Genomic DNA, 21,466 nt, shown 5'->3' with positions numbered 1-21,466 from the left:
ATTATGAAACTGATAGTAATTATGGTTTAATTTGATGACATTTGTCAATGTCGATATTAGGCTTGGGTGATATACCGTATACTGGGGTATTTCGAAATACCGGCGGTATGATTTTCAATACTGTTAAAAATACAAATTGTGGGGGGGGGGTCACGGGGGCTGACGAAGTGCGTGCTACCCCACTGCTTATTACTAATTATAAGTTAAATTTAACTATAAGAAATCTAACATGTCAAATATTTTAAATCCAGCTCAGGGCTCCACCTATGCATTTGGTTTGCTAACTTGCTAACTAAGTGGCTAGATGTCAAGATCAAGTATCTTGGACATTCAATCCCATCCTAGATCAAGATCCCTGTGTACATTCGATAATACTGTATACCCCGGTATGGTACAGAAATGGTATGAAAATGTGGATACTGCCCAAACCTAGTCGATATCCCATTGAAATGCTTTTTTATTTAAAAAAAATTATCTCTCTGCACACAGTCAAAAAAAGTATATATATATTTTTAACAGTTTAGGGTACTCCGACACACACACAACCCCAGTGAGGGGTTGTCCCTCGCAGCGAGCCGAGCCGGTCTCCATGTGACACGAGAGAGTAGCTGTTAGATTGGAAGTGAACAACCGAAAATAGCTCCCTTCTTTGCATACAGTCAAATCAGCTCAAGCTGTGCACGGTGGCAGACTTGGTTGTTCAGTTGCAGGCACTCTTGTTTGATGCATTTCATTAACGATACCTTGACGAATTCAAATGTATATCTATCTATCGCTACAGCATGTCTTATTAATCTGCCTGCTGCCTGCCTCACGACTGTTTGCTCGGAGTTGGAGGGGATCCCGAAGGGGAAGCGTCTTGTCATTTGCTTGTCAAGGCCTCTGTCTGTGACAGCGCTTTGTGGATGACTGGATCTCAGTGCAGAGAGAGAGTCTGTCTAATGAAGACACTACTGCACTAGCTCTGACAAACCTCTCATTGCTACATGTGTATGGGGAAGTCACATTGTACATTGCACAAATTGGACTTAATTCAATTAACAGGCTGGTGAGCTCTTCAGAGCCTAGGCAGTTGTAGTAGTGGTAGTCTATTATAAATATTAATTGTGAGGAGGTGAACATATTAAACGGTAAACTTTTTTTGTCTGATTTTTATGATGGTTACTACCGTATGTGAAATAATCACTGTGTTGTTTACTTATTTTAACAATGAATCAAAAACCTATCACTATACCTGATGTCTTCATTGCTTTTTGACAAATGTCAGTTGAGCGTAGTGATTATTATTTAAGATTCTGAGAATGTTTAGTTTATTATTTTAACCCCACTGTAGATTCAGTCATGTAAGGTGAAGAATGAGGCTAGCTTGTTTACGTTTTCTGTATTGATGTTTCACTCCTAGACTATGTCTGGAGGACGTGTTTCCTCTCTGAGGAGGCAGAGCACAACTGGTAAAGACATGGTAATGCCTCGGCAGCCACAACTGTTTGCCATCATTTACGAGGTTGCTTCCCTGTAGGTCCGTATCGATTGCAGCCCGCAGTGATTCCACAAGCGATGCCCGCTTGGTCTGAATGTTTGGTATCCTAGCAATTTGGCAAAGAAAAACTGTGTTTTCAGTTCTGCCAAATGACCTGGACATCGCTTTGTGATGTCGCGTCTGGTGTGCTTGTTGTTTTTAGCAGTGGTCGTTCACAGTTGTGTGAAGTAACAAATGCATTTCTTTTTTCAGTGGTGTTTGCCAGAAAACAGGGTCCGTTTGAACAATCGGTGCGGTGCGCTTTTGACTGTATGTCTGAGGGGATGTGGACACCTGCTCAACAATTAAACTGCAGAGGAGAGCAGACATTGCCAAGATAAATATTTGCCCTCCAATTCAAGGTTGTGTTCACGTGTTTGATTTGAGACGTGGAGGATATTACGTGTTTGTTCCTGACAGTCAGTTGGCAGTGATGTAAGCTCCGGTTCCCCACACTGAACACCTCTGTTCACTAGATCAGATCACTCAGAACATAACAGCACTGCTCAGTGACTGTGGAATATGTGGTTTCATGTGAGGTTATTCATAATACTAAACATTTGCTGTTCAGGCTACCTCATTTAAATTATGCTGTAGATTTTATTTGTATTTTGCACTTTGACACAGTTCCAATGTTTAGTGTGGCTTATTTGGATTAAATGTTCTTACTAGCTCAAGCAGAGTTACAATGAGTTGTTTGTCTGTATTCAGTCTCTATCCATAAATCTGTAAATAAACAATGTTGGAATTTCTTTGATGTATACATTTTGTTCTTCAAGATGTTGGGTTTCCATACAGTTATGTAGCAGTTATGTCATAAGGTAGCAGTTGAAATGTAGGAATGTTAGCTACCATTTTTACATTTTTACTGTTGTGACAATCTCACTTAAAAAAAAGAATTCAGTGCCTAGGATGTTGTGAGAAAGAGTGTGATTTTAACGGTGCTCCTAAGCTTCTCTTCCGAGCTCCTGTGTAACCGTAAATATATTTGCCACTGATTTCTTTAAATAGTGCAGACAGAGGTGTTGGTATGCATTGAGGAATTGATCACACATATGTAGTTCAGCTCGGTCTAGGCATACATGTAGATCAGCAAGACATTTCCTGTCCTTATTTTTGGGAGATTTTTTTCCTCTGAAGAAACGGTAACCTCTGACAGGATAATAGCAGAAAACGTCTTTATTTTTATAAACCGAAAAGATTATAGACCCTAGAAATGCCTAGAAAAACAAGTTTAACTTGTTTTGTTGATGTTAAAAGCTGGTACAGGATGTTTTTATTAGACTATTCTGAAAAGAAAAGAAGGTTCTGGATCTGACTTTGTTCCTCGGCTGCATCGGCTCGCAGAGACTACAACGACTACAGAGACCACAGAGACTATAGAGACTACAACGACTATAGAGACTACAATGACTACAGAGACCACAGAGACTATAGAGACTATAGAGACTACAATGACTACAGAGACCACAGAGACTATAGAGACTACAACAACTATAGAGACTACAATGACTACAGAGACCACAGAGACTATAGAGACTACAACAACTATAGAGACTACAATGACTACAACAACTATAGAGACTACAATGACTACGGAGACCACAGAGACTATAGAGCCCACAATGACTACAACAACTATAGAGACTACAATGACTACAGAGACCACCGAGACTATAGAGACTACAATGACCACAATGACTACAGAGACTACAACAACTACAAAGACCATAGAGACTACAAAGACTTCAGAGACTACAATGACTACAAAGACTATAGAGACTAGAACAATTACAGAAACTATAGAGACTACAGGCAAATGAGTACCAGGTTGTGTGTCAGGCTGCATTTTGAAATGCACATCACAAGGACTGTGACTGACTGTGATCAGTTATTTTTATTTAGTTTTATTGCTAAGGGCTTCATAAAAGTATGCCAACCTAAGACCTCTCCTAGGAGTTAGTCTCCTATATCCAGAGTCCCCTTCAAATGTTATTTTAATCAATGAACAAAGAATTGCTTTGATTTCTTCCTAAATACTAAACTGAAGAAAAGTTAAAGGAGGATATCTAATGACTGCCAGACTTGAAAACAGGATAGACAAAGATTTGCACACAGAGCAGTGCCCGTGCCAAGTTAAATCCATATTTAAATCCTCTACTCGACATACACTGCATGTAAATGAACATTCTTTGGCATAGGTTTATGCAGTGGGGGCACGCCAGAGAGCAAAATCCCACTTTAGTCAAACTGAAGCATTCATATCTGCATAATGTCTTTGTCTATTTCCTGTTCAATTCTATAATTGAGAACTAGGGTTGTGAAATAATTAGAAGAGGGTCTTTGGCACACATATATGCACAGTTGACAATGTGGCTGTCAATGCAGTGCAGTATGATTCCATGTTAAGTGTGTGACCAGTGTGCTGGGTTGCGGAGTGGATATATGATGGAGTTTGTTCCAGAGCAGAGCAGAGCTGCCACAGATGGGGCTGACAGGTCTGCGTGCCATACCTCTGAACCTCTGAAGCCCCAGCAGCAGGACATGGGCGCCCTGTTCCATAAAACCTGTTACACATCAAACGTGATGAAAGTGATGAATGGTAGGTGAATATGGACTGTATTAAGAGCAGATGAGACCTGGATGATATTACAGACAGGTGGAATTGATCTTATAATACATTTGTCAGGCTACAGTAATAGTATGCCTCTGTATTTTATCTGCTTAACTGTTGGTGTGTGTGTGACCTCAGCTACTGTAGCAGTGTCTCATGACGTTGGTTGTCAGTGATTTGGTGGGTGGTTAAATGGAGTGGCTGACTCATAACAGTAGAAACCACAGAGAGACGGTTCCTTCCTTCCAAGCCAAATGGAACCGATCCGAGTCCCTGGGCCACTTTCTTTCAAACCTTGTTGTCTGTTAGCTTAGAATTGACATCACAGATGTGCATTTAGATATTTCTTCCAGAGATATTAGTCATGCATTCCACATTAGAAATATAAGATAAAAGCCTAATTATTCCTCAGAGAAGGACTTCCCTGTGCTGTAGATACAAAACCCATATCCTTTTCCCTAACATTTCACCTATCAATAGCAGCCATATTTATGTTTCTCTAGAGAACAAAAACGATGTATACTCCTGAAGAAACGGCATAGCACAGAAGAATCAAAAACGACATCTGCACAAATACCACTGGTGTTTACATTCATAATATAACCAGCACATTCACACATTTATATTCGTTTGTTAACCTCTTGAAGAGAATGCTTAACAAAACGTGTCAAGTTGCTATTCCGTAGATGACTATTTTAGCATTATCTCCTCATTTGAAGACAACTCTACCGCTCTATGTTTGTCTCAATCAGTGTGAAGCATAGTGATATTGTGTTGTTCCTGGCTGGTGTAGCTATATCTGTAGAGAGAGGACCCTGGAGCACCAGGCAGGAGCTGGCAGTCAGGACAGAGACTAGAGACTGGAGCTGGTGACAACTAGTGCCCTAAAGAGCCAAGCAGGGTTGCACTACAGTCAGAGCCAAGTGCTACAGCTAGTGTGGAGTACAGCGTTTCCCCTTTTGGAATGTTATATTATTATGTGTAGTGTTAACATGTTATTTCACTTTTGAAAAGTGTATTACTGTGTATTGCAAATGAGTATGCAAATGAAGGTGCCATGAGTTGAGTTGAGTTGAATTGACTGCTGCACTCTGTGCAGTTCTGCCAGCCTCACATTGGCCGGCCTCTACATTGTCTTTGGCACGGGGTCTAGCCCACACATCGTGATTGTGTGATGTAGGCCTAGTTCTTTTTCACGGTGGAAAAGTCTACTTCTCCCCTCGCTAAAGGGCCTGTTTGTTCTCCTCATGCAAATGCAGATAGCTGGTGTTTAGTGTGTGCCCAGCCATGCGGTCAAGTGGCACGGTTCAGGCAACCGAAGACTTATGTTTTTTTGACACTAACATTTTGACATTTTCAGCAAATTAAAGTGGATTACAGGCCCTCTGAGAGTCTGTGTTATGGTTTAACGGTTTGATTCATTGTATATACAGTTCCTTTAAATCTGATCTGTTATATTTGAGGGCGGAATCAAATGAATGGTATTGCAGTTTTCTGAAGCAGGGTGAAATGACAAAGGGAACAATCAATAACTTGCAAAATGTTGATGTTACTCCCCCTCCTACAATTATGTAGCATACATGGGGCCGGGAGTGGAATGCTGTTACCTACAAAACAATATTGGCTCAAACAGCGTGAAGAATCTCAGAATCGTATCTCTTTACTGAGCAGGCCCCATAAATGTAATTTCGAAGGTCAGATATTATATTTGTTCATCACATAGCAGATGTTGAATTCATGCAATTGTGTCAACTTTATTGATTTATTTGTTTATATATTATTTTATTTTGCTGTCTTTGGAAACATGGTGTTTTTTAAAATGAGTTTTATGAAGTTTCAGTGCTCAGCTGTTTTGATAGGGCTGGACTATACATCACTGCCAAATCATCCAGCTCTAGTGCTCTGAAGCACATTTTGAGCATGCACACATGCTAAGGGGTGCACATTTTTTTGTCCGTGATTTATGTAAACCAAAATAAATGACGCCGTGAAAATGTGCCTGACACTCGTAAAGCAGCACAGCCTTTGAATAGAGGTATAACAGATTAGTCACTTTCTTCTACTCTTGCTCTGTCGTCTGTCCTCCTGCCAAGAGACTGGCAGCATGCTCGCTCGCCCAGGGACAGACATGACTGTAGATGTACTGTTATGTCTTTTGTTAAACCAGGCCCCTGGAGAACTGAGAGGCCATTGCTATGAGACATTAGACGTGTGAAATATCTCTGCCCTGTTTGATTAACTGCAGCCTTCGCTTTTTGATTCAAGAGAGATCATAAAGAAATGAAAAAAATCACTTTTGGATAGCAATGCAACTTTGCAATTAATTTGTTATATCACATTTTGAATAGTGTGTATGTCTAATTCAGTTCCTCTAGGGGTACACTGGTTCCTTTCCTGTGCTGTATGGCCCCTCTCTTTCTGTGTTTGTTTATATGTGTAACCTGTCACTCCAGCTCTGTCTAACTGTTAAATGTCTATGTGTGTGTTCTTGTGTGTGAGTGTGAGATTAGAGAGAGTCTGTTTATGTGTGTGTGTGTGTGTGTATGTTGGTGAGGAGTCTGAGGACACGCTGCTGATGGAGTTGTGCATCTCTTCTTCTGACAGGTATGGATGAGAGGCCGAGCCAGGCAGCATCCTCCTGGGCCCCAGGTGGCCAGTCGTCCAGTCCCTCCTACGAGTCCTCCAGGGTAAGAACCCTGGCCCACTCACTCCTCGTGCACTCCCTCACCTCACCCCTCTGTCTCCCTCTGCCTGGCCTTTCTGCACCACATCATTTAACACTCATTACATCAACGTGTTACATTACATTCACAGCTCACTGCAGAGTCAGGGAGGGAGAGAGCACCAGTCATGTTGTGTGACCTGTAATTGGCATAATTTTATTTTCCAGTATGACCACATTGCATGGCACCAATATCCTCTTAAGTGATGGGTTTAAATATGTTGTCATTTGCGTTGGATTATTTGCGCTAAGCTGAAATATTAAGCATTTGTCAGGGGAAGCTGATTAATGTTGTGAGCTTTGGAACATTATGGCTACATTGTGGAATTTCTGAATTGGGGGAAATTACTTCACCATTTACCATCTGTGCCTATATTAGGATTTAAGGTGCAAACTATATTTATGGTAGTGGACATCAATGGAAATATTGTTCGTTTTGGTTGATTGAAATTATAACTGTGACTAATGTTTATATTAGGTCATGAATATTCCTTAGAAATTATTTCAGTACCAGCAACGAGTGATTAATTCATTCTTTCCATTAGGATTTCCAGACTCTTATGAAATATTTTGGCAGTAATTCAAATGTTATTTCAGATACATGATCAGTTGCGTTGAATTCATCATGCATCATGCAAAAAGATAAAAAATAGAATGATGCATGACATGAACTGGTTCATATGGCATTTCTGTTCAAATTGTGAATATATATTCTGTGTCTATGTATTTGTTGTTTGTCTCCTACACCATGGTGGTTCTGGGTGCCCTGTATGAATTTCATTTAACGTCAATCTCCTGTCACTTTCCATCAGAAATCAGTTAAATGTCAGATCTGCTCGGCCCGCATTACCTTGTTTATTTTCCAATGCCCTTCCCGAATGAACCTCTACAGGCTATGGTTCCATCGGCTGCCTGATCTGAATTATAAGATGGAGACGTTTGAGATATCTTTGCTTTAGGTGCATATAAATCAACATTTTTGACATTGCAAAGTAAGGCATCAGTAAGCAGACAGCTGTTTGTGCCTCCATACACACACACACACACACACACACACACACACACACACACACACACACACACACACACACACACACACACACACACACACACACACACACACACACACACACACACACACACACACACTTCCACATACATTCACACATACATGCACACAGATACGCACGGATGCACACACATATATCAGAGAGCCAGAGAGATGGGGTTGTTTGTCTAGGTTTTACAGGTGTTTTATCAATATGATTACTTGTGTAGGCCAGAGAAGAAGACTTGCTCTGAAATAACCATTCTCATAATAGGGGATGGTATTTCTTCTAGTATCTCTGCACAGCAAATTGCAGGGTCCTCTTAACTTACACCTTATACCAAACCATTTATTTTGTTAATGGCAGCGCATACTATTTGGGATATTTTGTAGACATAATTGAGAGTGAGTATGGACACAACATACCTACTATACACTGCCTGGTGTCCAGCCTGTCAAAGATTCATCCGGATGACTTTGACCAAAGAGAATGGAGCCAATCTCTTTAATCCCCAGGCACATTTGATCTCTGCCTGCACCAGTACGTCTGTCCATTCATCACTCTGTCTGTCCATCCAGACCACGGTGTGCTATGTCTTTGTGCCTCTGCTGCCCCACACTCCTGCGTCATATTCACGTTAAAGCAGTGTACCTAAAATGCAGTTACAATGTTCACTAGCAATGTGCTGAGTGCACAGATAAATAGCCTGCAGCAGCACACATGCACAGATACTACTTAGTACTACTTGGTTGTTATCCAGTGGTATTTATAGCACAATGGCACTTATTCCCAAATAAGAGGAAGAGTGTCCTCTGATTTTGAGATGTGGTTTAGATCTTCATCTGAGATTTGATTTGGAAATAAAGGGAGTATTAGGTTAAGCAGTGTGTTTCTAGCCATAGAGCTGAGGCCCTGCCGGAAGACAGGGAGGAGTCTAGGAACAGAACCCTTTAAATCCATTAAACAGTAGACAAGCACTTATCTACGTTTCAGCTTTTGTCTCAAAAATCGTATTTCCATAATTCTCATTGTAATGTTTCATAAATTGTGTTCAGCAACTCATACTAAGGAAGGTTTCCCAAAATAAACGCTTTTCGGAAAAGCGCGTTTCTGTTATTCAAAGAGTTCAGTGTAGTGTGTCTGTCCGAGCGGGGCCTGCTTGGGTGCTTCAAGCTAACAGTGTATGATTAGTGGACTGTGAACAGACTCCAGCCCTCCGTGCTGACCTTGGCTTCCAGCCAGCCAACGTATCATGGGCAGTTGTGGCTGCAGGCCGGCTGTCTGACAGCCAGGGTTGTGCCCAACGCCACCGCACGCCCCAGCCCTGCCGCGACACTCACCCCGTACACGTCCATCACACCCGTATCATGCCTCCCCAAGTCACCGCGGTGCAGCCACACATTCACCTGGGACAGCACACACCATCTAGGAGATGACTTTTTAAACGCTGTGGCGAGGGATAGGGGCAAGGCAGGAGCTGTGGCCTGCATGCTTAAGTAGTGATTTGACAGTTATGTAGCCGGCGGTAACTGGCCCCGTTGGTCGCAGTGACAGCATGTGTTAGTGTCTGGGCCGACGTAGCCGAGCGGTGTTTGTAAATGATGAGGGTTCTGTGATTGATGATCTAATGGTCCCAGAGGAGCAGACACAGGGTGGGCTGGGTAGTGTGATCTCACCCTGACCATTATCCCCTCTGCCTTTCTTCTCTCTGGTCCTCCCTACCTGCCCCTCCTCGCTGGCCTTTTCCAGCTGTGGCAAGCTCTGTGGCAGCTGTCTCTACCAGGGAAGAAAAGACCAGGAGGAAATAGAGGACTGAGATGTCCAGATTCAGTCGTTCATTACTTACTACTCTTTGTTTTATTTGGTGAAATGTCAGTTGAAACACACCTGGGGAATTTGATTTGTAGTGCAGGAGAGGTTTGTATGGGTTGTTGTTGCCTGTGTGTGTGTGTGTGTGTGTGTGTGTGTGTGTGTGTGTGTGTGTGTGTGTGTGTGTGTGTGTGTGTGTGTGTGTGTGTGTGTGTGTGTGTGTGTGTGTGTGTGTGTATGTGTGTGTTTCGGAGTTTCGGAGCCGGTGTTATTAGTGAGTCCGTTCATGGCATGATTAACGGGGAGCGCGGCCTGGCAGGAACACAATGGGGAATCTCTGTGGATTCCCTCGACACAGCACAACACTCCACTGCCTTTGAAATTACTCCATCACCGTCCGCTCACAAAAAAAGATGGATAATAAGATTTACTTTTTTACTGTATGTTGAATGCAGAGGGTACGAGTTGGGGGAAAAAAGCTCTATAGAAATTCTTGTCCAGTGCTGCTCGGTCCCTCCGGTGGGAGTTAATGTAGTTTGGAAGGACGCATTTGACTGGAGCGCAGGAGGATTTTCACAGGGCCTGGGATTAGCACTGCTACAGAGTATCTTTTATTGCAGGGGACCCTGAGTTTTCAAAGACCATACTGTGACCGATATTTAGACCTAAGCTCCTGAAGCTGATAACTGTCATGAAAGGCTGCAGGAGAAAAAGGCCATTTTTTAAGCTGCAGGTACCTTGGTCGGATGGAGGGAGGCAGTTTTCCCCATCATAGGATATAATACCCTGTTATTAAATGTTTTAAATTAAAATCAGTATTGTCACAGTATATAGAGGTTTTTAATTATCGTAAGTGAGTAAGATTTGTTTTCATTCATAGACCAAAGAAATCCTTAAAAATACAAAGCCGCATGTGTTGCGTTTAGTGTTAGTGTTGCTTGGCAACGTTTTGAGACTTGCTGTCTTTGGCTAAACAAATACACCACCTAAAAGGGTTATGGGGGAAACATTTTAAAACTGATCTTGGAAATGGGTATCGCATTTTATGAGAGGTTTGCTAGGATCTCTTGGACTGGTTCACGACAGCCTCTTGTAGGACATTGGAAGATGAATCTCTGCAACTATGCCTTAGAATTGACACAAGTGAATGATGCTGTTATGTATCCATTTGGACTAAGGGTTTTTCTTAATCGTTTTTCATCCATATGTGAATGTGCTTGTTTGTGCATCATGCATGTTCTGATCCATGTAATGTGTGTACAATTAACATGTCAACATGTCTTCTCTCAAAAAGCCCATTGCCTCTTCAGATCCACAGAATTACATGTGCATCATTAACCTTGTATTTTCTAATCCTGAAACGTGGCATATGCGTTGACAGGCTCATCAGGGTTCTGTATTACTGCTTTTACAATCAGTCAGAGATTAAAAAAGTCATTTTTAATGACGGAAAGGAGAAAAATGTACAGTTTCAAGGGACAGTTGACCAATTGTACTCTCCTTCCTCAGTAATTAGTGTACTGTCATAGCACTCAATTAGCCAAGCAACCTAATAATGTGTTTAATACTCTGATCTCTCCCCCCCAGGGTTTGGCAGACAGCCCTCATTATGGTGATCATATGAGTGACAGTCGATTAGTGTCCCATGAAGGATTGTCCCAGACACCTTTTATGAACTCCAGCATAATGGGTAAGTAGGTGCTTCTCAACGCCTCACCCCACACATGCCCACAGGTCTCAGCGATCCATTTTATTTTATTTTTAAAACTCCCTTTAGCCCTGTGTGGACAAGGCATGTCACGCATCTGGAAGTGGCAGACCTCACAGCCGCGCTAGGTCAAGCAGTGTTTTTCCACCTCCTCTCCTCTCCTCTCCTTTCCTCTCCTCTCCTCTCCTCTCCTCTCCTCTCCTCTCCTCTCCTCTCCTCTCCTCTCCTCTCCTCTCCTCTCCTCTCCTCTCCTCTCCTCTCTCGCCTAACTTCACCCTCTTTCTCCTCATCCTGTGGTGACCGTCTTCAGAAGTTGACCCTCCCCCAGGGTGGAAGTCACGCCATCAGTACAGTTTTCCATCACAAAAGACTGTCTTCTAGCTATCAGAAAAGCCACCGGCAACTTCCAGTGGCAGGGGAGGTGGTGTCTAAGGAAGGGGGGTTAACCAAGCAGATGTGCCAGAGACCATTTCATACAAAAACAGCCCACCATCACCGTTGTGGGATATCATTTAGGATTTCTAATAGATGCTTGAATGGCAGGTGATCTGTGATGGTTTATGCAGACTTAGCGTTTGGGTTTGTTAAATCATGCGTAGCCTAATTGTGCTGCTCTGATGTTGCACCACCACCTCCATTTGTCTGCTAGCAGCAGCAGTATGATAATTCCCTTCCAAATAAAAGCCTTTATTTTGAAGCCAGTAGTGACTCCATTCAGATTGGGAGGCTTTTGGAGATTTACGAGATTGAATTTACTGTGCTGGTCCCAGTATATAATCACTGTTGAGTATGAACAGATAAGAATGATGATCACTGGTTAAAAAAATCCCCATCATAACACCATATTATAGATTTATCAAACCTAAGTGGTGGGTTAGAATTTCTAAAGGTTATTTATTCCCCCTGATGTGATAGATACATTCTAACAATTAAAAGCTATATATTACACTGGCCTTTCTCCTGGAGTCATTGTGATGTGTTAGCACATGACAGTTTTATGGGCAACTGAATCCCCAGCTCATTGTAAGATTGCCCTGGAGACTGGTTGCCATGCAAGGTGGATAGTTTACGGATGGGTGCTGGTGCAGGAGACGACTGAAAATGAAATGTTATCTTTGTGGCGATTGATCACAGGATGCGTTTGGGAGGGTGGTCTCCTCTCTGTTCTTCGGCTCTGGCTGTAATTATGCTTATAAGTGGCAGAATATAGAAATGATCTGCTGCAATGATGTGTCAGGGCATTAGTATTTGTATTTCTGTATCTGTATTTTTGGTATTGTATTTGGCATTGTATACGAATGGATATTGTTCTGATTTGAGTGTTTATATTATTTAAGTGTGCCGTGCTTTACTGATAGCTCTGCAGGTGGAAAGGGACAATGGCCTTCCATACACACTGCTTTGTGTGTGTGTTCAGACCCATACAGTCATTGGCTTCGACAGACCTGACTCACAATGACCAGGAAACCTCATTCGAAATGTTTTTGAGCAACATCTAAATCAGCTTTAGTTTAGATAAGAAATCTTACCTCCTAAGACGTACTTAGTCGAAGAAAAGCCAGCAAGCCATTGTCCTGATTGTATTGTGTGTGTGTGTGTGCATGTTTTTGTCTTTGTATTTTATTTCATGGTTTTAAATGGAACAGAGGAGACGGTTGGCTCAGACCTGACTACATCATTCAACGAAAGAGAAGTATGACATGTTGAAAGCAGCTTGGGGTTATTTGAGGTCAGCTATTGTGTATGATAATGAACATGTTACAGTTGTTAGTGCCCAACAGATGGCTGGCAATGACTGTTTATTTGACATTATATTTTAATGACAGTTACCAGCAGAATATGCTGCATGACTTGAATAATGGAGGCTCATTCTAGAGGTCATCTTTGGTTCATTGGGGCTTTGTGTTTGTACAGCTTGGGAATAGTAGAATAACAAATGAATAGTAAACTGTGTTGTAAATATAAATTTAATGAAGCTTTTCATATGTAGCTACATGTATGGGAACAGGAGTACCCAATGTCTTTCAGGAATCAGATATGAATCTACATGAGTAGATGATGATTAGAATTACCCCCTCTTGCCTCATGTGATGGCCTTATTGTCTGTCCCTCACGAGTAAAGCCTTTGGGTTGGAGGGTGAGGAATGTGGATTAGGATGAGGAGAAGGGCAGGGTGTCGTGTGAGCTCCCAGTGATGGCACCAGCAACCTCTCTTGGGGCTAACGCAGTGCCTGTGTCAGAGCGGGTCAGGTGGTCTGCCCCCCCCTCCACCCCCACTCTCCAATCCTCTTACTGCACGACGACACATCCTCCTCAGCACGCTACACTATCCATGCATACAGTAGTGCAGTATCAGCTCACTGTCTCGCTCAGAAGGCCATGTAGATCCCTCTGACTCAATCACTGACTGTGTAGATGACGAGGTGGTGAGCAACACGGACATGCTGCTCATTGTGTTTCCATGTTTGTAAGAATGCAAATGCTGCTCCTTGACAAAATCCATTAAACAGTAAATAATGGTAAGCGGCAAACAATGTGGGAAAGGATGGATCGAGTATTATAATGGAACGACTTGTTCAATCCCATCCAGTGTTACAAATGCAATACTCTTAGTATTTACAACTCCCACTGAGGTTCTAGATTTATTAAATACTTATATCTCTGCTCCCTTTTCACCCATATTCTTCTGTTCACTCTATATTCCATGTAAGGAATCCTAGAACAAGTTCTAGAAGCTCTAAGGTAAAAGATGATTATGGCCTATGTCCAGCCCTCCTTGCCCTGTCTCTCTCCTGGCTGAGGATGTGTCCTGGCTGCCTGAAAGTGTTTCTCTGTGGGAGGAGTGGAGAATGTTGCATAACGCTGACTGTGAGTAGTTGTTTGAGGCAATATTTAATAAGCACTAATCCAGCTTTAGATTAAATAGAAATATGCATGCAGATAGGGAATCCTGCCTCTTCAGCGGGTGTACTATTTACTGGTCAAACAGATTATGATCACAAAGAGAAATTGGTTTAGTCTTTTGTTGATATTCAAGACACAAACATTAACAGTTGGCAAGGCAAAACACACTTGTTTTGGCTTTGGGTCATATAGTATGTATCACTTGAAATATAGTCTCACAATTAAGCAGATTAAATGGTATTATTGGGATGGGAAAATCTTTCTGCTTTAATATAAAACTAAATCAGAAGAAAGATCCGGCAGAAAGTAATTTAGTTGTTTGGACATGATTTAGAAAGATTGCCTCAAGGCTTAAAAAATCATTTTGTAACCTGTCTCCTCCCCTTCATCTACACTGATTGAAGTGGATTTAACAAGTGTGTCACGTTCCTGACCTTATTTCCCTTGTTTTGTATTTATTTAGTATGGTCAGGGCGTGAGTTGGGGTGGGTTGTCTATGTGTGTTTTTCTATGTTGGGATTTTGTGTTCGGCCTGGTATGATTCTCAATCAGAGGCAGCTGTCAATCGTTGTCCCTGATTGAGAATCATACTTAGGCAGCCGGGGTTTCACGTGTGTTTTGTGGGTGTTTGTATCTCGTGTCTGTATTCGTGCCACACGGGACTGTTTGTCGGTTCGTTTCTCTTTTGTCATTTTGTTTCATTAGTGTTCCGGTTATTTTTGTTAATAAATAATCATGGACACAAACCACTCCGCATATTGGTCTGATCCTTCTCGCCTCTCCTCCTCGTCCGAGGAGGAGGATTATGACGACCGTTACAGGTATAAAACAATTTATAGAGTGTTGAACGTTTCAAAGAGCACAGTGGTCTCCATCATTGGGAAATTGACAAAATATGTAACTACCCAGACTCTGCCCTAGTGTCACGCCTTGACCTTAGAGATCTTTTTTATTCTCTATTTGATTTGGTCAGGGTGTGATTTTGGGTGGGTATTCTATGTTCTATTATTTGTATTTCTATGTTTTGGCCGGGTAGGGTTCTCAATCAGGGACAGCTGTCTATCGTTGTCTCTGATTGAGAACCATACTTAGGTATCCCTTTTTCCCACCTGTCTTTGTGAGAAGTTGACTTTGTTTGTGGCACATGGCATTAAGCGTCACGGTTGGTTTTGTATTGTTTATTGTTTTGTCGGTGTCATTTCTAATTAAAAAAGAAAATGTACGTTCACCACGCTGCACCTTGGTCCTTGTCTTACAACGGCCGTGACAGGCCAGCATCCCTATGGAACGCTTTCGACACTTTGTAGAGTCCATGCCCCGACGAATTGTGGCTGTTCTGAGGGTAAAAGGAAGTGGTGCAACTCAATATTAGGAAGGTGTTCTTAATGTACATGCAGTACATATGAGTGGTTCTATATCTTCAATATGTTCATTTAACAACGGCATTCTGAATTCTGCTGGCCCTGTAATGTTGTTTCATTTTTCAGAGTAGCCAGACATATGGTGAACAATAGCTATACTTGTATCTGCTCCTACAGTGAGAGCATGACAGGACTCATTGAGTTGTATTTCCTGAGAGCCCTATGTTGGTTCATTGGGATGACTATATGAGTACCAGACTAGGTTTCACGTTCCTGACCTGTTTTCTGTTAGTTTTGTATGTGTTAGTTGGTCAGGACGTGAGTTTGGGTGGGCAGTCTATGTTTTGTGTTTCTATGTTGGTTTATGGGTACCTGATATGGTTCTCAATTAGAGGCAGGTGGTTTTCATCTCCTCTGATTGAGAATCATATTAAGGTAGGTGTTTTCACTTTGTTTGTCGTGGGTGGTTGTCTCCTGTGTCAGTGTCTGTGTATGTTACGCCACACGGGACTGTTTTCGGTTTTGTTTGTTCGTTCGTTTTATGTAGTCATTTTTCCTGTTCATGCGTTCTTCGTGTTTCATGTAAGTTCGTCGTCCAGGTCTGTCTACATCGTTTATTTGTTTTGAAGTTTATCAAGTGTATTTCGTTTCGTCTTCGTCTTGTTTAATAAATCATTATGTCTAACTACCACGCTGCGTCTTGGTTCAATCCATGCTCCTCCTCTTCGGATGAAGAGGAAGAGGAAAGCCGTTACACTAGGATCTTATTTCCTGCTGAGTTTCTTCTCTTACTGTAGAACTGAGAGGAAACGTTTAACAATCTGATGCAATTTGAACAATTGGTACAGATAAGATATAAATAGACTAGTAGCAGTGTGGTTTTTGTTAAGCCTTTTCTGTTGAGTAGAAGCACAGAGCCTATTCGCCCACCTAGGTGAGGAGGAAAGGTGTTGAGGGTTACTGTACGCTGCTTCAGGTGCCAGTTTAAATAAGTCCTCCACTGATTTCTCACTTCAAGTCTGTTGGCTTTGAGCTTCTTCATTCACTTTGGGTGAATTCTATTCAAAATCTTTTTGGCGGTGTTTGGTCTTTTTCTTCAGTTTGGCATAGACAAGGCCTATATGTACCATTAAAGACAGAGGCTAGGAAGAGCTATTGACTTTCAGCCTGGCTCTCAGATGGCACTTGGTAATCACTGCTTCATTTCGCAAGACAGGATTTATTCCGTGAGTCACGTTGATGGCTGTGCGTCAAAGAAGAAGAGAAAGAAGGGGAAATGTCCTACAAGGACACCCAGAAACATGAAACATCGTTGCTGTCTTTTAATCACTTTTCTCTTTTTTTGCAGCAAAAAATCTGTTGCAACCTTCCTCTTGACAGTTGAAGTAGGTTTGGTGACCATTGTTTGCTGAGTGTGTTGAAAGTGATTTAATGAGTTTGAGTATGAGAGTTAGTGTGTGTGTATAGAGTATGTATGTAGAGTACGTATGTATGGAGTACCAGTCAAAGGTTTGGACACCTACTCATTCAAGGTATTTTCTTTATTATTCTGCATTGTAGAATAATAGTGAAGACATCAAAACTAGGAAATAACACATATGGAATCATGTAGTAATGAAAAAAGATGACAGCTTTGCATACTCTTGGCATTCTCTCAACCAGCTTCATGAGGAATGCTTTTCTAACAGTCTTGAAGGAGTTCCCACATATGCTGAGCACTTGTTGGCTGCTTTTCCTTCACTCTGCGGTCCAACTCATCCAAAACCATCTCAATTGGGTTGAGGTCAGGTGATTGTGGAGGCCAGGTCATCTGATGCAGCACTCCATCACTCTCCTTCTTGGTCAAATAGCCCATACACAGCCTGGAGGTGTGTTTTGGGTCTTTGTCCTGTTGATAAAGAAATGATAGTCCCACTAAGCGCAAACCAGATGGGATGGTGTATCGCTGCAGAATGCTGTGGTAGCCATGCTGGGTAAGTGTGCCTTGAATTCTAAATAAATCACAGACAGTGTCACCAGCAAAGCACCTCCACACCATCACACCTCCTCCATGCTTCACGGTGGGAACCACACATGGGGAGATAATCCGTTCACCTACTCTGCGTCTCACAAAGACACGGCGGTTGGAACCAAAAATCTCACATTTGGACTCATCAGACCAAAGGACAGATTTCCACCAGTCTAAGTGTTTCTTGGCCCAAGCAAGTCTCTTCTTCTTATTGGTGTCCTTTAGTAGTAGTTTCTTTGCAGCAATTCAACCATGAAGGCCTGATTCACACAGTCTCTTCTGAAAAGTTGATGTTGAAATGTATCTGTTACTTGAACCCTGTGAAGCATTTATTTGGGCTGCAATCTGAGGTACAGTTAACTCTAATGACCTTATCCTCTGCAGCAGAGGTAACTCAGGGTCTTTCTTTCCTGTGGTGGTCCTCATGAGAGCCAATTTCATCATAGCGCTTGATGGCTTTTACGACTGCACTTGAAGAAACATTCAAATTTCTTGACATTTTCCGGATTGACTGACCTTCATGTCTTAAAGTAATGATGGACTGTAATTTCTCTTTGTTAATTTGAGCTGTTCTTGCCATAATATGGACTTGGTCTTATGCCAGATAGGGCTATTTTCTGTATACCACCCCTACCTTGTCACAACACAGCTGATTGGCTCAAATGCATTCAGAAGGAAATAAATTCCGCAAATTAACTTTTAAGAAGGCATACCTGTTAATTGAAATACATTCTAGGTGACTACCTCATTAAGCTGGTTGAGAGAATACCAAGAGTGTGGAAAGCTGTCACCAAGGCAAAGGGTGGCTACTTTGAAGAATTTCAAATATAAAATATATTTTGATGTGTTTAACACTTTTTTGGTTACTACATGATTTCTTGTGAGTTATTTCATAGTTTTGATGTCTTCACTATTATTCCACAATGTAGAAAATAGTAAAAATAAAGAAAAACCCTTGAATGAGTAGGTGTGTCCAAACGTTTGACTAGTACTGTATGTGTGTGTGTGTTCAGCCATGTGACTGTCTGTATTAATAACTCTGCTGAGCTGCTACGATACACCGTCACGTTCCTCCAGCGCACCTCATACGCTCTGTGTGTGTGTGTAGTACTATGAAAACAAATCTGATTAATATGACTAACTCACCACACACTCCCAGGCCTTCTGTCGTTAGACTTGATTTGGTGGGCTAATGGTATTTCCACGTTACGTCATGTCTGAAATGGCATGGGACTGTATTTCGCCTGAGTCACCCATGATGATCTCAGAGCTGTGTGTTGTGTTGCCTTCCAATTGTTGAACATCATCCTAGGGATTACTGTGAAAAGTCCCCTAACTAACCTGCTTAACCACTGCTCATATTTCCAGGCAAATGAAATCTATTAAGTGGCAGTTAATGGAGCAGGGGAGGCTGTGGCCTGGGCCCCAGAGATAGACTGGAGGCCCCTAGATGGGGACAGACAGTCTCCACCCTACTCTGTGGTCTGTGCTCCCACAAGCCCAGAGCCCAGGGCCCGTATCCATAAAGCATCTCGAAGTAGGAGTGCTGATCTAGGATCAGTTTAGCCTTTTAGATCATAATGAATAAGATTATATAAACAGATCCTAGATCGGAATTCCTACTTTGAGATGCTTTGTTGATATGGGCCCAGCTCCTCTCTCTGCCTGTTCCTCTAGAGACAGTGGTTACTGGGTTTCCATCTGATACCACTGGGACCGTCACCAAATACCTTGGACTCCTAACCCTAATTAATTTGTAACAGATGAAATTGATCTGTAACAGATTTTTATTTTCATAGAAAGTGTTGTCTCTATGTCAATTCATTTTTTATTTTTTTCATATAATTCCCTGGAGGAAAGTGCTTTTTAGTTTTCAGGCCAGAATATGTGGAGACTAGGTTCCACAGTCTCCTTTATTGAAAATGTGAGGCCTTCTCCATAGCTACAGTATGTCCACAACATAAAAAGCAGCCAGGCCTTGGATCAGTCTTAAAGTCTGTGTCACACCCTGGCCTTAGTTATCTTTGTTTTCATTATTATTTTAGTTAGGTCAGGGTGTGACATGGGGAAGTATGTGTTTTGGTTTGTCTAGGGGTTTGTAGGTTTAATGGGGTAATGTCTTGTCTAGGTGTTTGTATGTCGATGGCTGCCTGGATTGGTTCTCAATTAGAGACAGCTGTGGTTTATTGTCTCTAATTGGGAGCCATATTTAAGGCAGCCATGGGCATCATGTGTTTGTGGGTAATTGTCTATGTGTAGTGTTTGTGTCAGCACTATTTGTCATATTAGCTTCACGGTCGTCATTTTGTTAGTTTGTGTATAGTATTCGTTTTGTGTTTTTCCCTCTCTCTTCTAAATAAAAGAAGATGTATTTTGCACACGCTGCGCCTTGGTCCAATCTCTCACAGCAAGACGATCGTGACAGTCTGTGTATAGGCTCAGGAAAAGTCCACAGACTGACATGCTTTCGCTGTTGATAGATGGACGAGAGGAGAGCAGTGAAAACTGAGTTTAAATCACAATCTGTCCTTGAAGGCCAGCCAACCCCTGTTAGTGTGTCCAAGACCCCTGTGACCATGTATCCAAGTGCATCAATGCTTTTCATACAACAATTTCAATGTGGATGAAAGTACACCTTTTTTAAAAGCAGCATTTCTCAGTATCCTTGGAACAGATGAATATCACACAGTTTAAATTGAACAGTGTCCAAGAATAGTATGTGCTGCTTGCCTTATCTGGGTAATTAAAGCTGTAATGCTTGCTGTCACCAGGAAAATAATTGTGGAGCCCATGCAGCACTAGTTTCTGAGATTTGCATCCTCATTGCCAGCCTGCAGAGTGTTCTGCAGTTAGCCCTCCTCTCTCTCCTCTCCCTCAGCTTTCTGCTAAATGAATTCTCCGTGCACAGAAGAATTGTTCTCATCTGTTTTTCCTCTCCTTTTGATGAAACGTAATGGGTTTCCAGGAAATGAAGTGATGCAGTCGTTTAGTGACAATGCAAAGTGTTCAGAGCATTTTGTTGCCTAGGGTTTTGTGCACAAGAGGGGCCATGACAGCTCCAAGATGTATTCTCCCTGCCTTTTGTGCAGCGGGGGGAAAAATCAATCTCTCTCAGTGCCTCGGTAGTGTCTTTTTCTCCTTTTTGTTTTTAATTGTTCCTTAAGGCTTATCATGGAGAGCCAAATCTCACATGGCGCTAGCATCCCGAGTGTGTTTAACTGGTGCAGGTGTCGGTGTGCTCGCATTCTGTCCCGCGAGGGCCCCTCCCCCGACCCAGGCTGTGATTGCGGCCAGGTGCTGCTCAGGTGTTCACCCGGGTACGTCTGCATTGTGGGTCACAGGTGCTGCCTAGGCTGCTCCTTCTCCTCTCCTCCGTCTGTCACTCACTCGCTCCTGCTTGCACCCCCCTTCTCTCTGATTGCGTCCCCCTCTCTCTCTGTCTCTCTCTCTTCTCTTTCTCCTGGTTACGCTCAAATTTGCCCACCCTCTGCAGCCTCCGCGGTAGAGGAGGAGGGGGCACTGGTATGCCTTTGGAGTGTGGAGACGCACACACACACACACACACACACACACACACACACAGATGGTGAGCTGTACTCACAGGTGTGAATCACAGTAGATCATTAAGGACTGTGAGTGATTGTGGTGGTTGGTCCTTTAACCATACTCACTGTTAGCTCAACTGAACTAGAGATGGAATAGATTATATTATCCCTTTGTCTACTCCACTGGGTCCACATGATGAGAGAAGACTGGTTTGTATTGAATCCAC

At 42.3% G+C, this 21,466-nt stretch overlaps 1 protein-coding gene across 5 annotated transcripts in view; it reads left to right on the top strand.

Moving 5' to 3' along the window:
• The window catches only part of LOC120024983 (transcription factor 12-like), a 90,933-nt gene that overhangs the window by 13,367 nt on the left and 56,100 nt on the right, over nt 1-21,466 (top strand). For all 5 annotated transcript variants that reach the window (XM_038969387.1, XM_038969385.1, XM_038969382.1 and 2 more), the window contains exons 4-5: nt 6,738-6,820; nt 11,301-11,403. In XM_038969387.1, the coding sequence (XP_038825315.1) occupies nt 6,738-6,820; nt 11,301-11,403 (186 nt within the window). The remainder of the gene's footprint in view (nt 1-6,737; nt 6,821-11,300; nt 11,404-21,466) is intronic.

The sequence above is a fragment of the Salvelinus namaycush genome, chromosome 30 (assembly GCF_016432855.1).
Source record: "Salvelinus namaycush isolate Seneca chromosome 30, SaNama_1.0, whole genome shotgun sequence".
Lineage (NCBI taxonomy): Eukaryota > Metazoa > Chordata > Actinopteri > Salmoniformes > Salmonidae > Salvelinus > Salvelinus namaycush.
The sequence above is the reverse complement of the archived record's forward strand: the minus strand, read 5'-3'. Positions and strand labels throughout refer to the sequence as shown.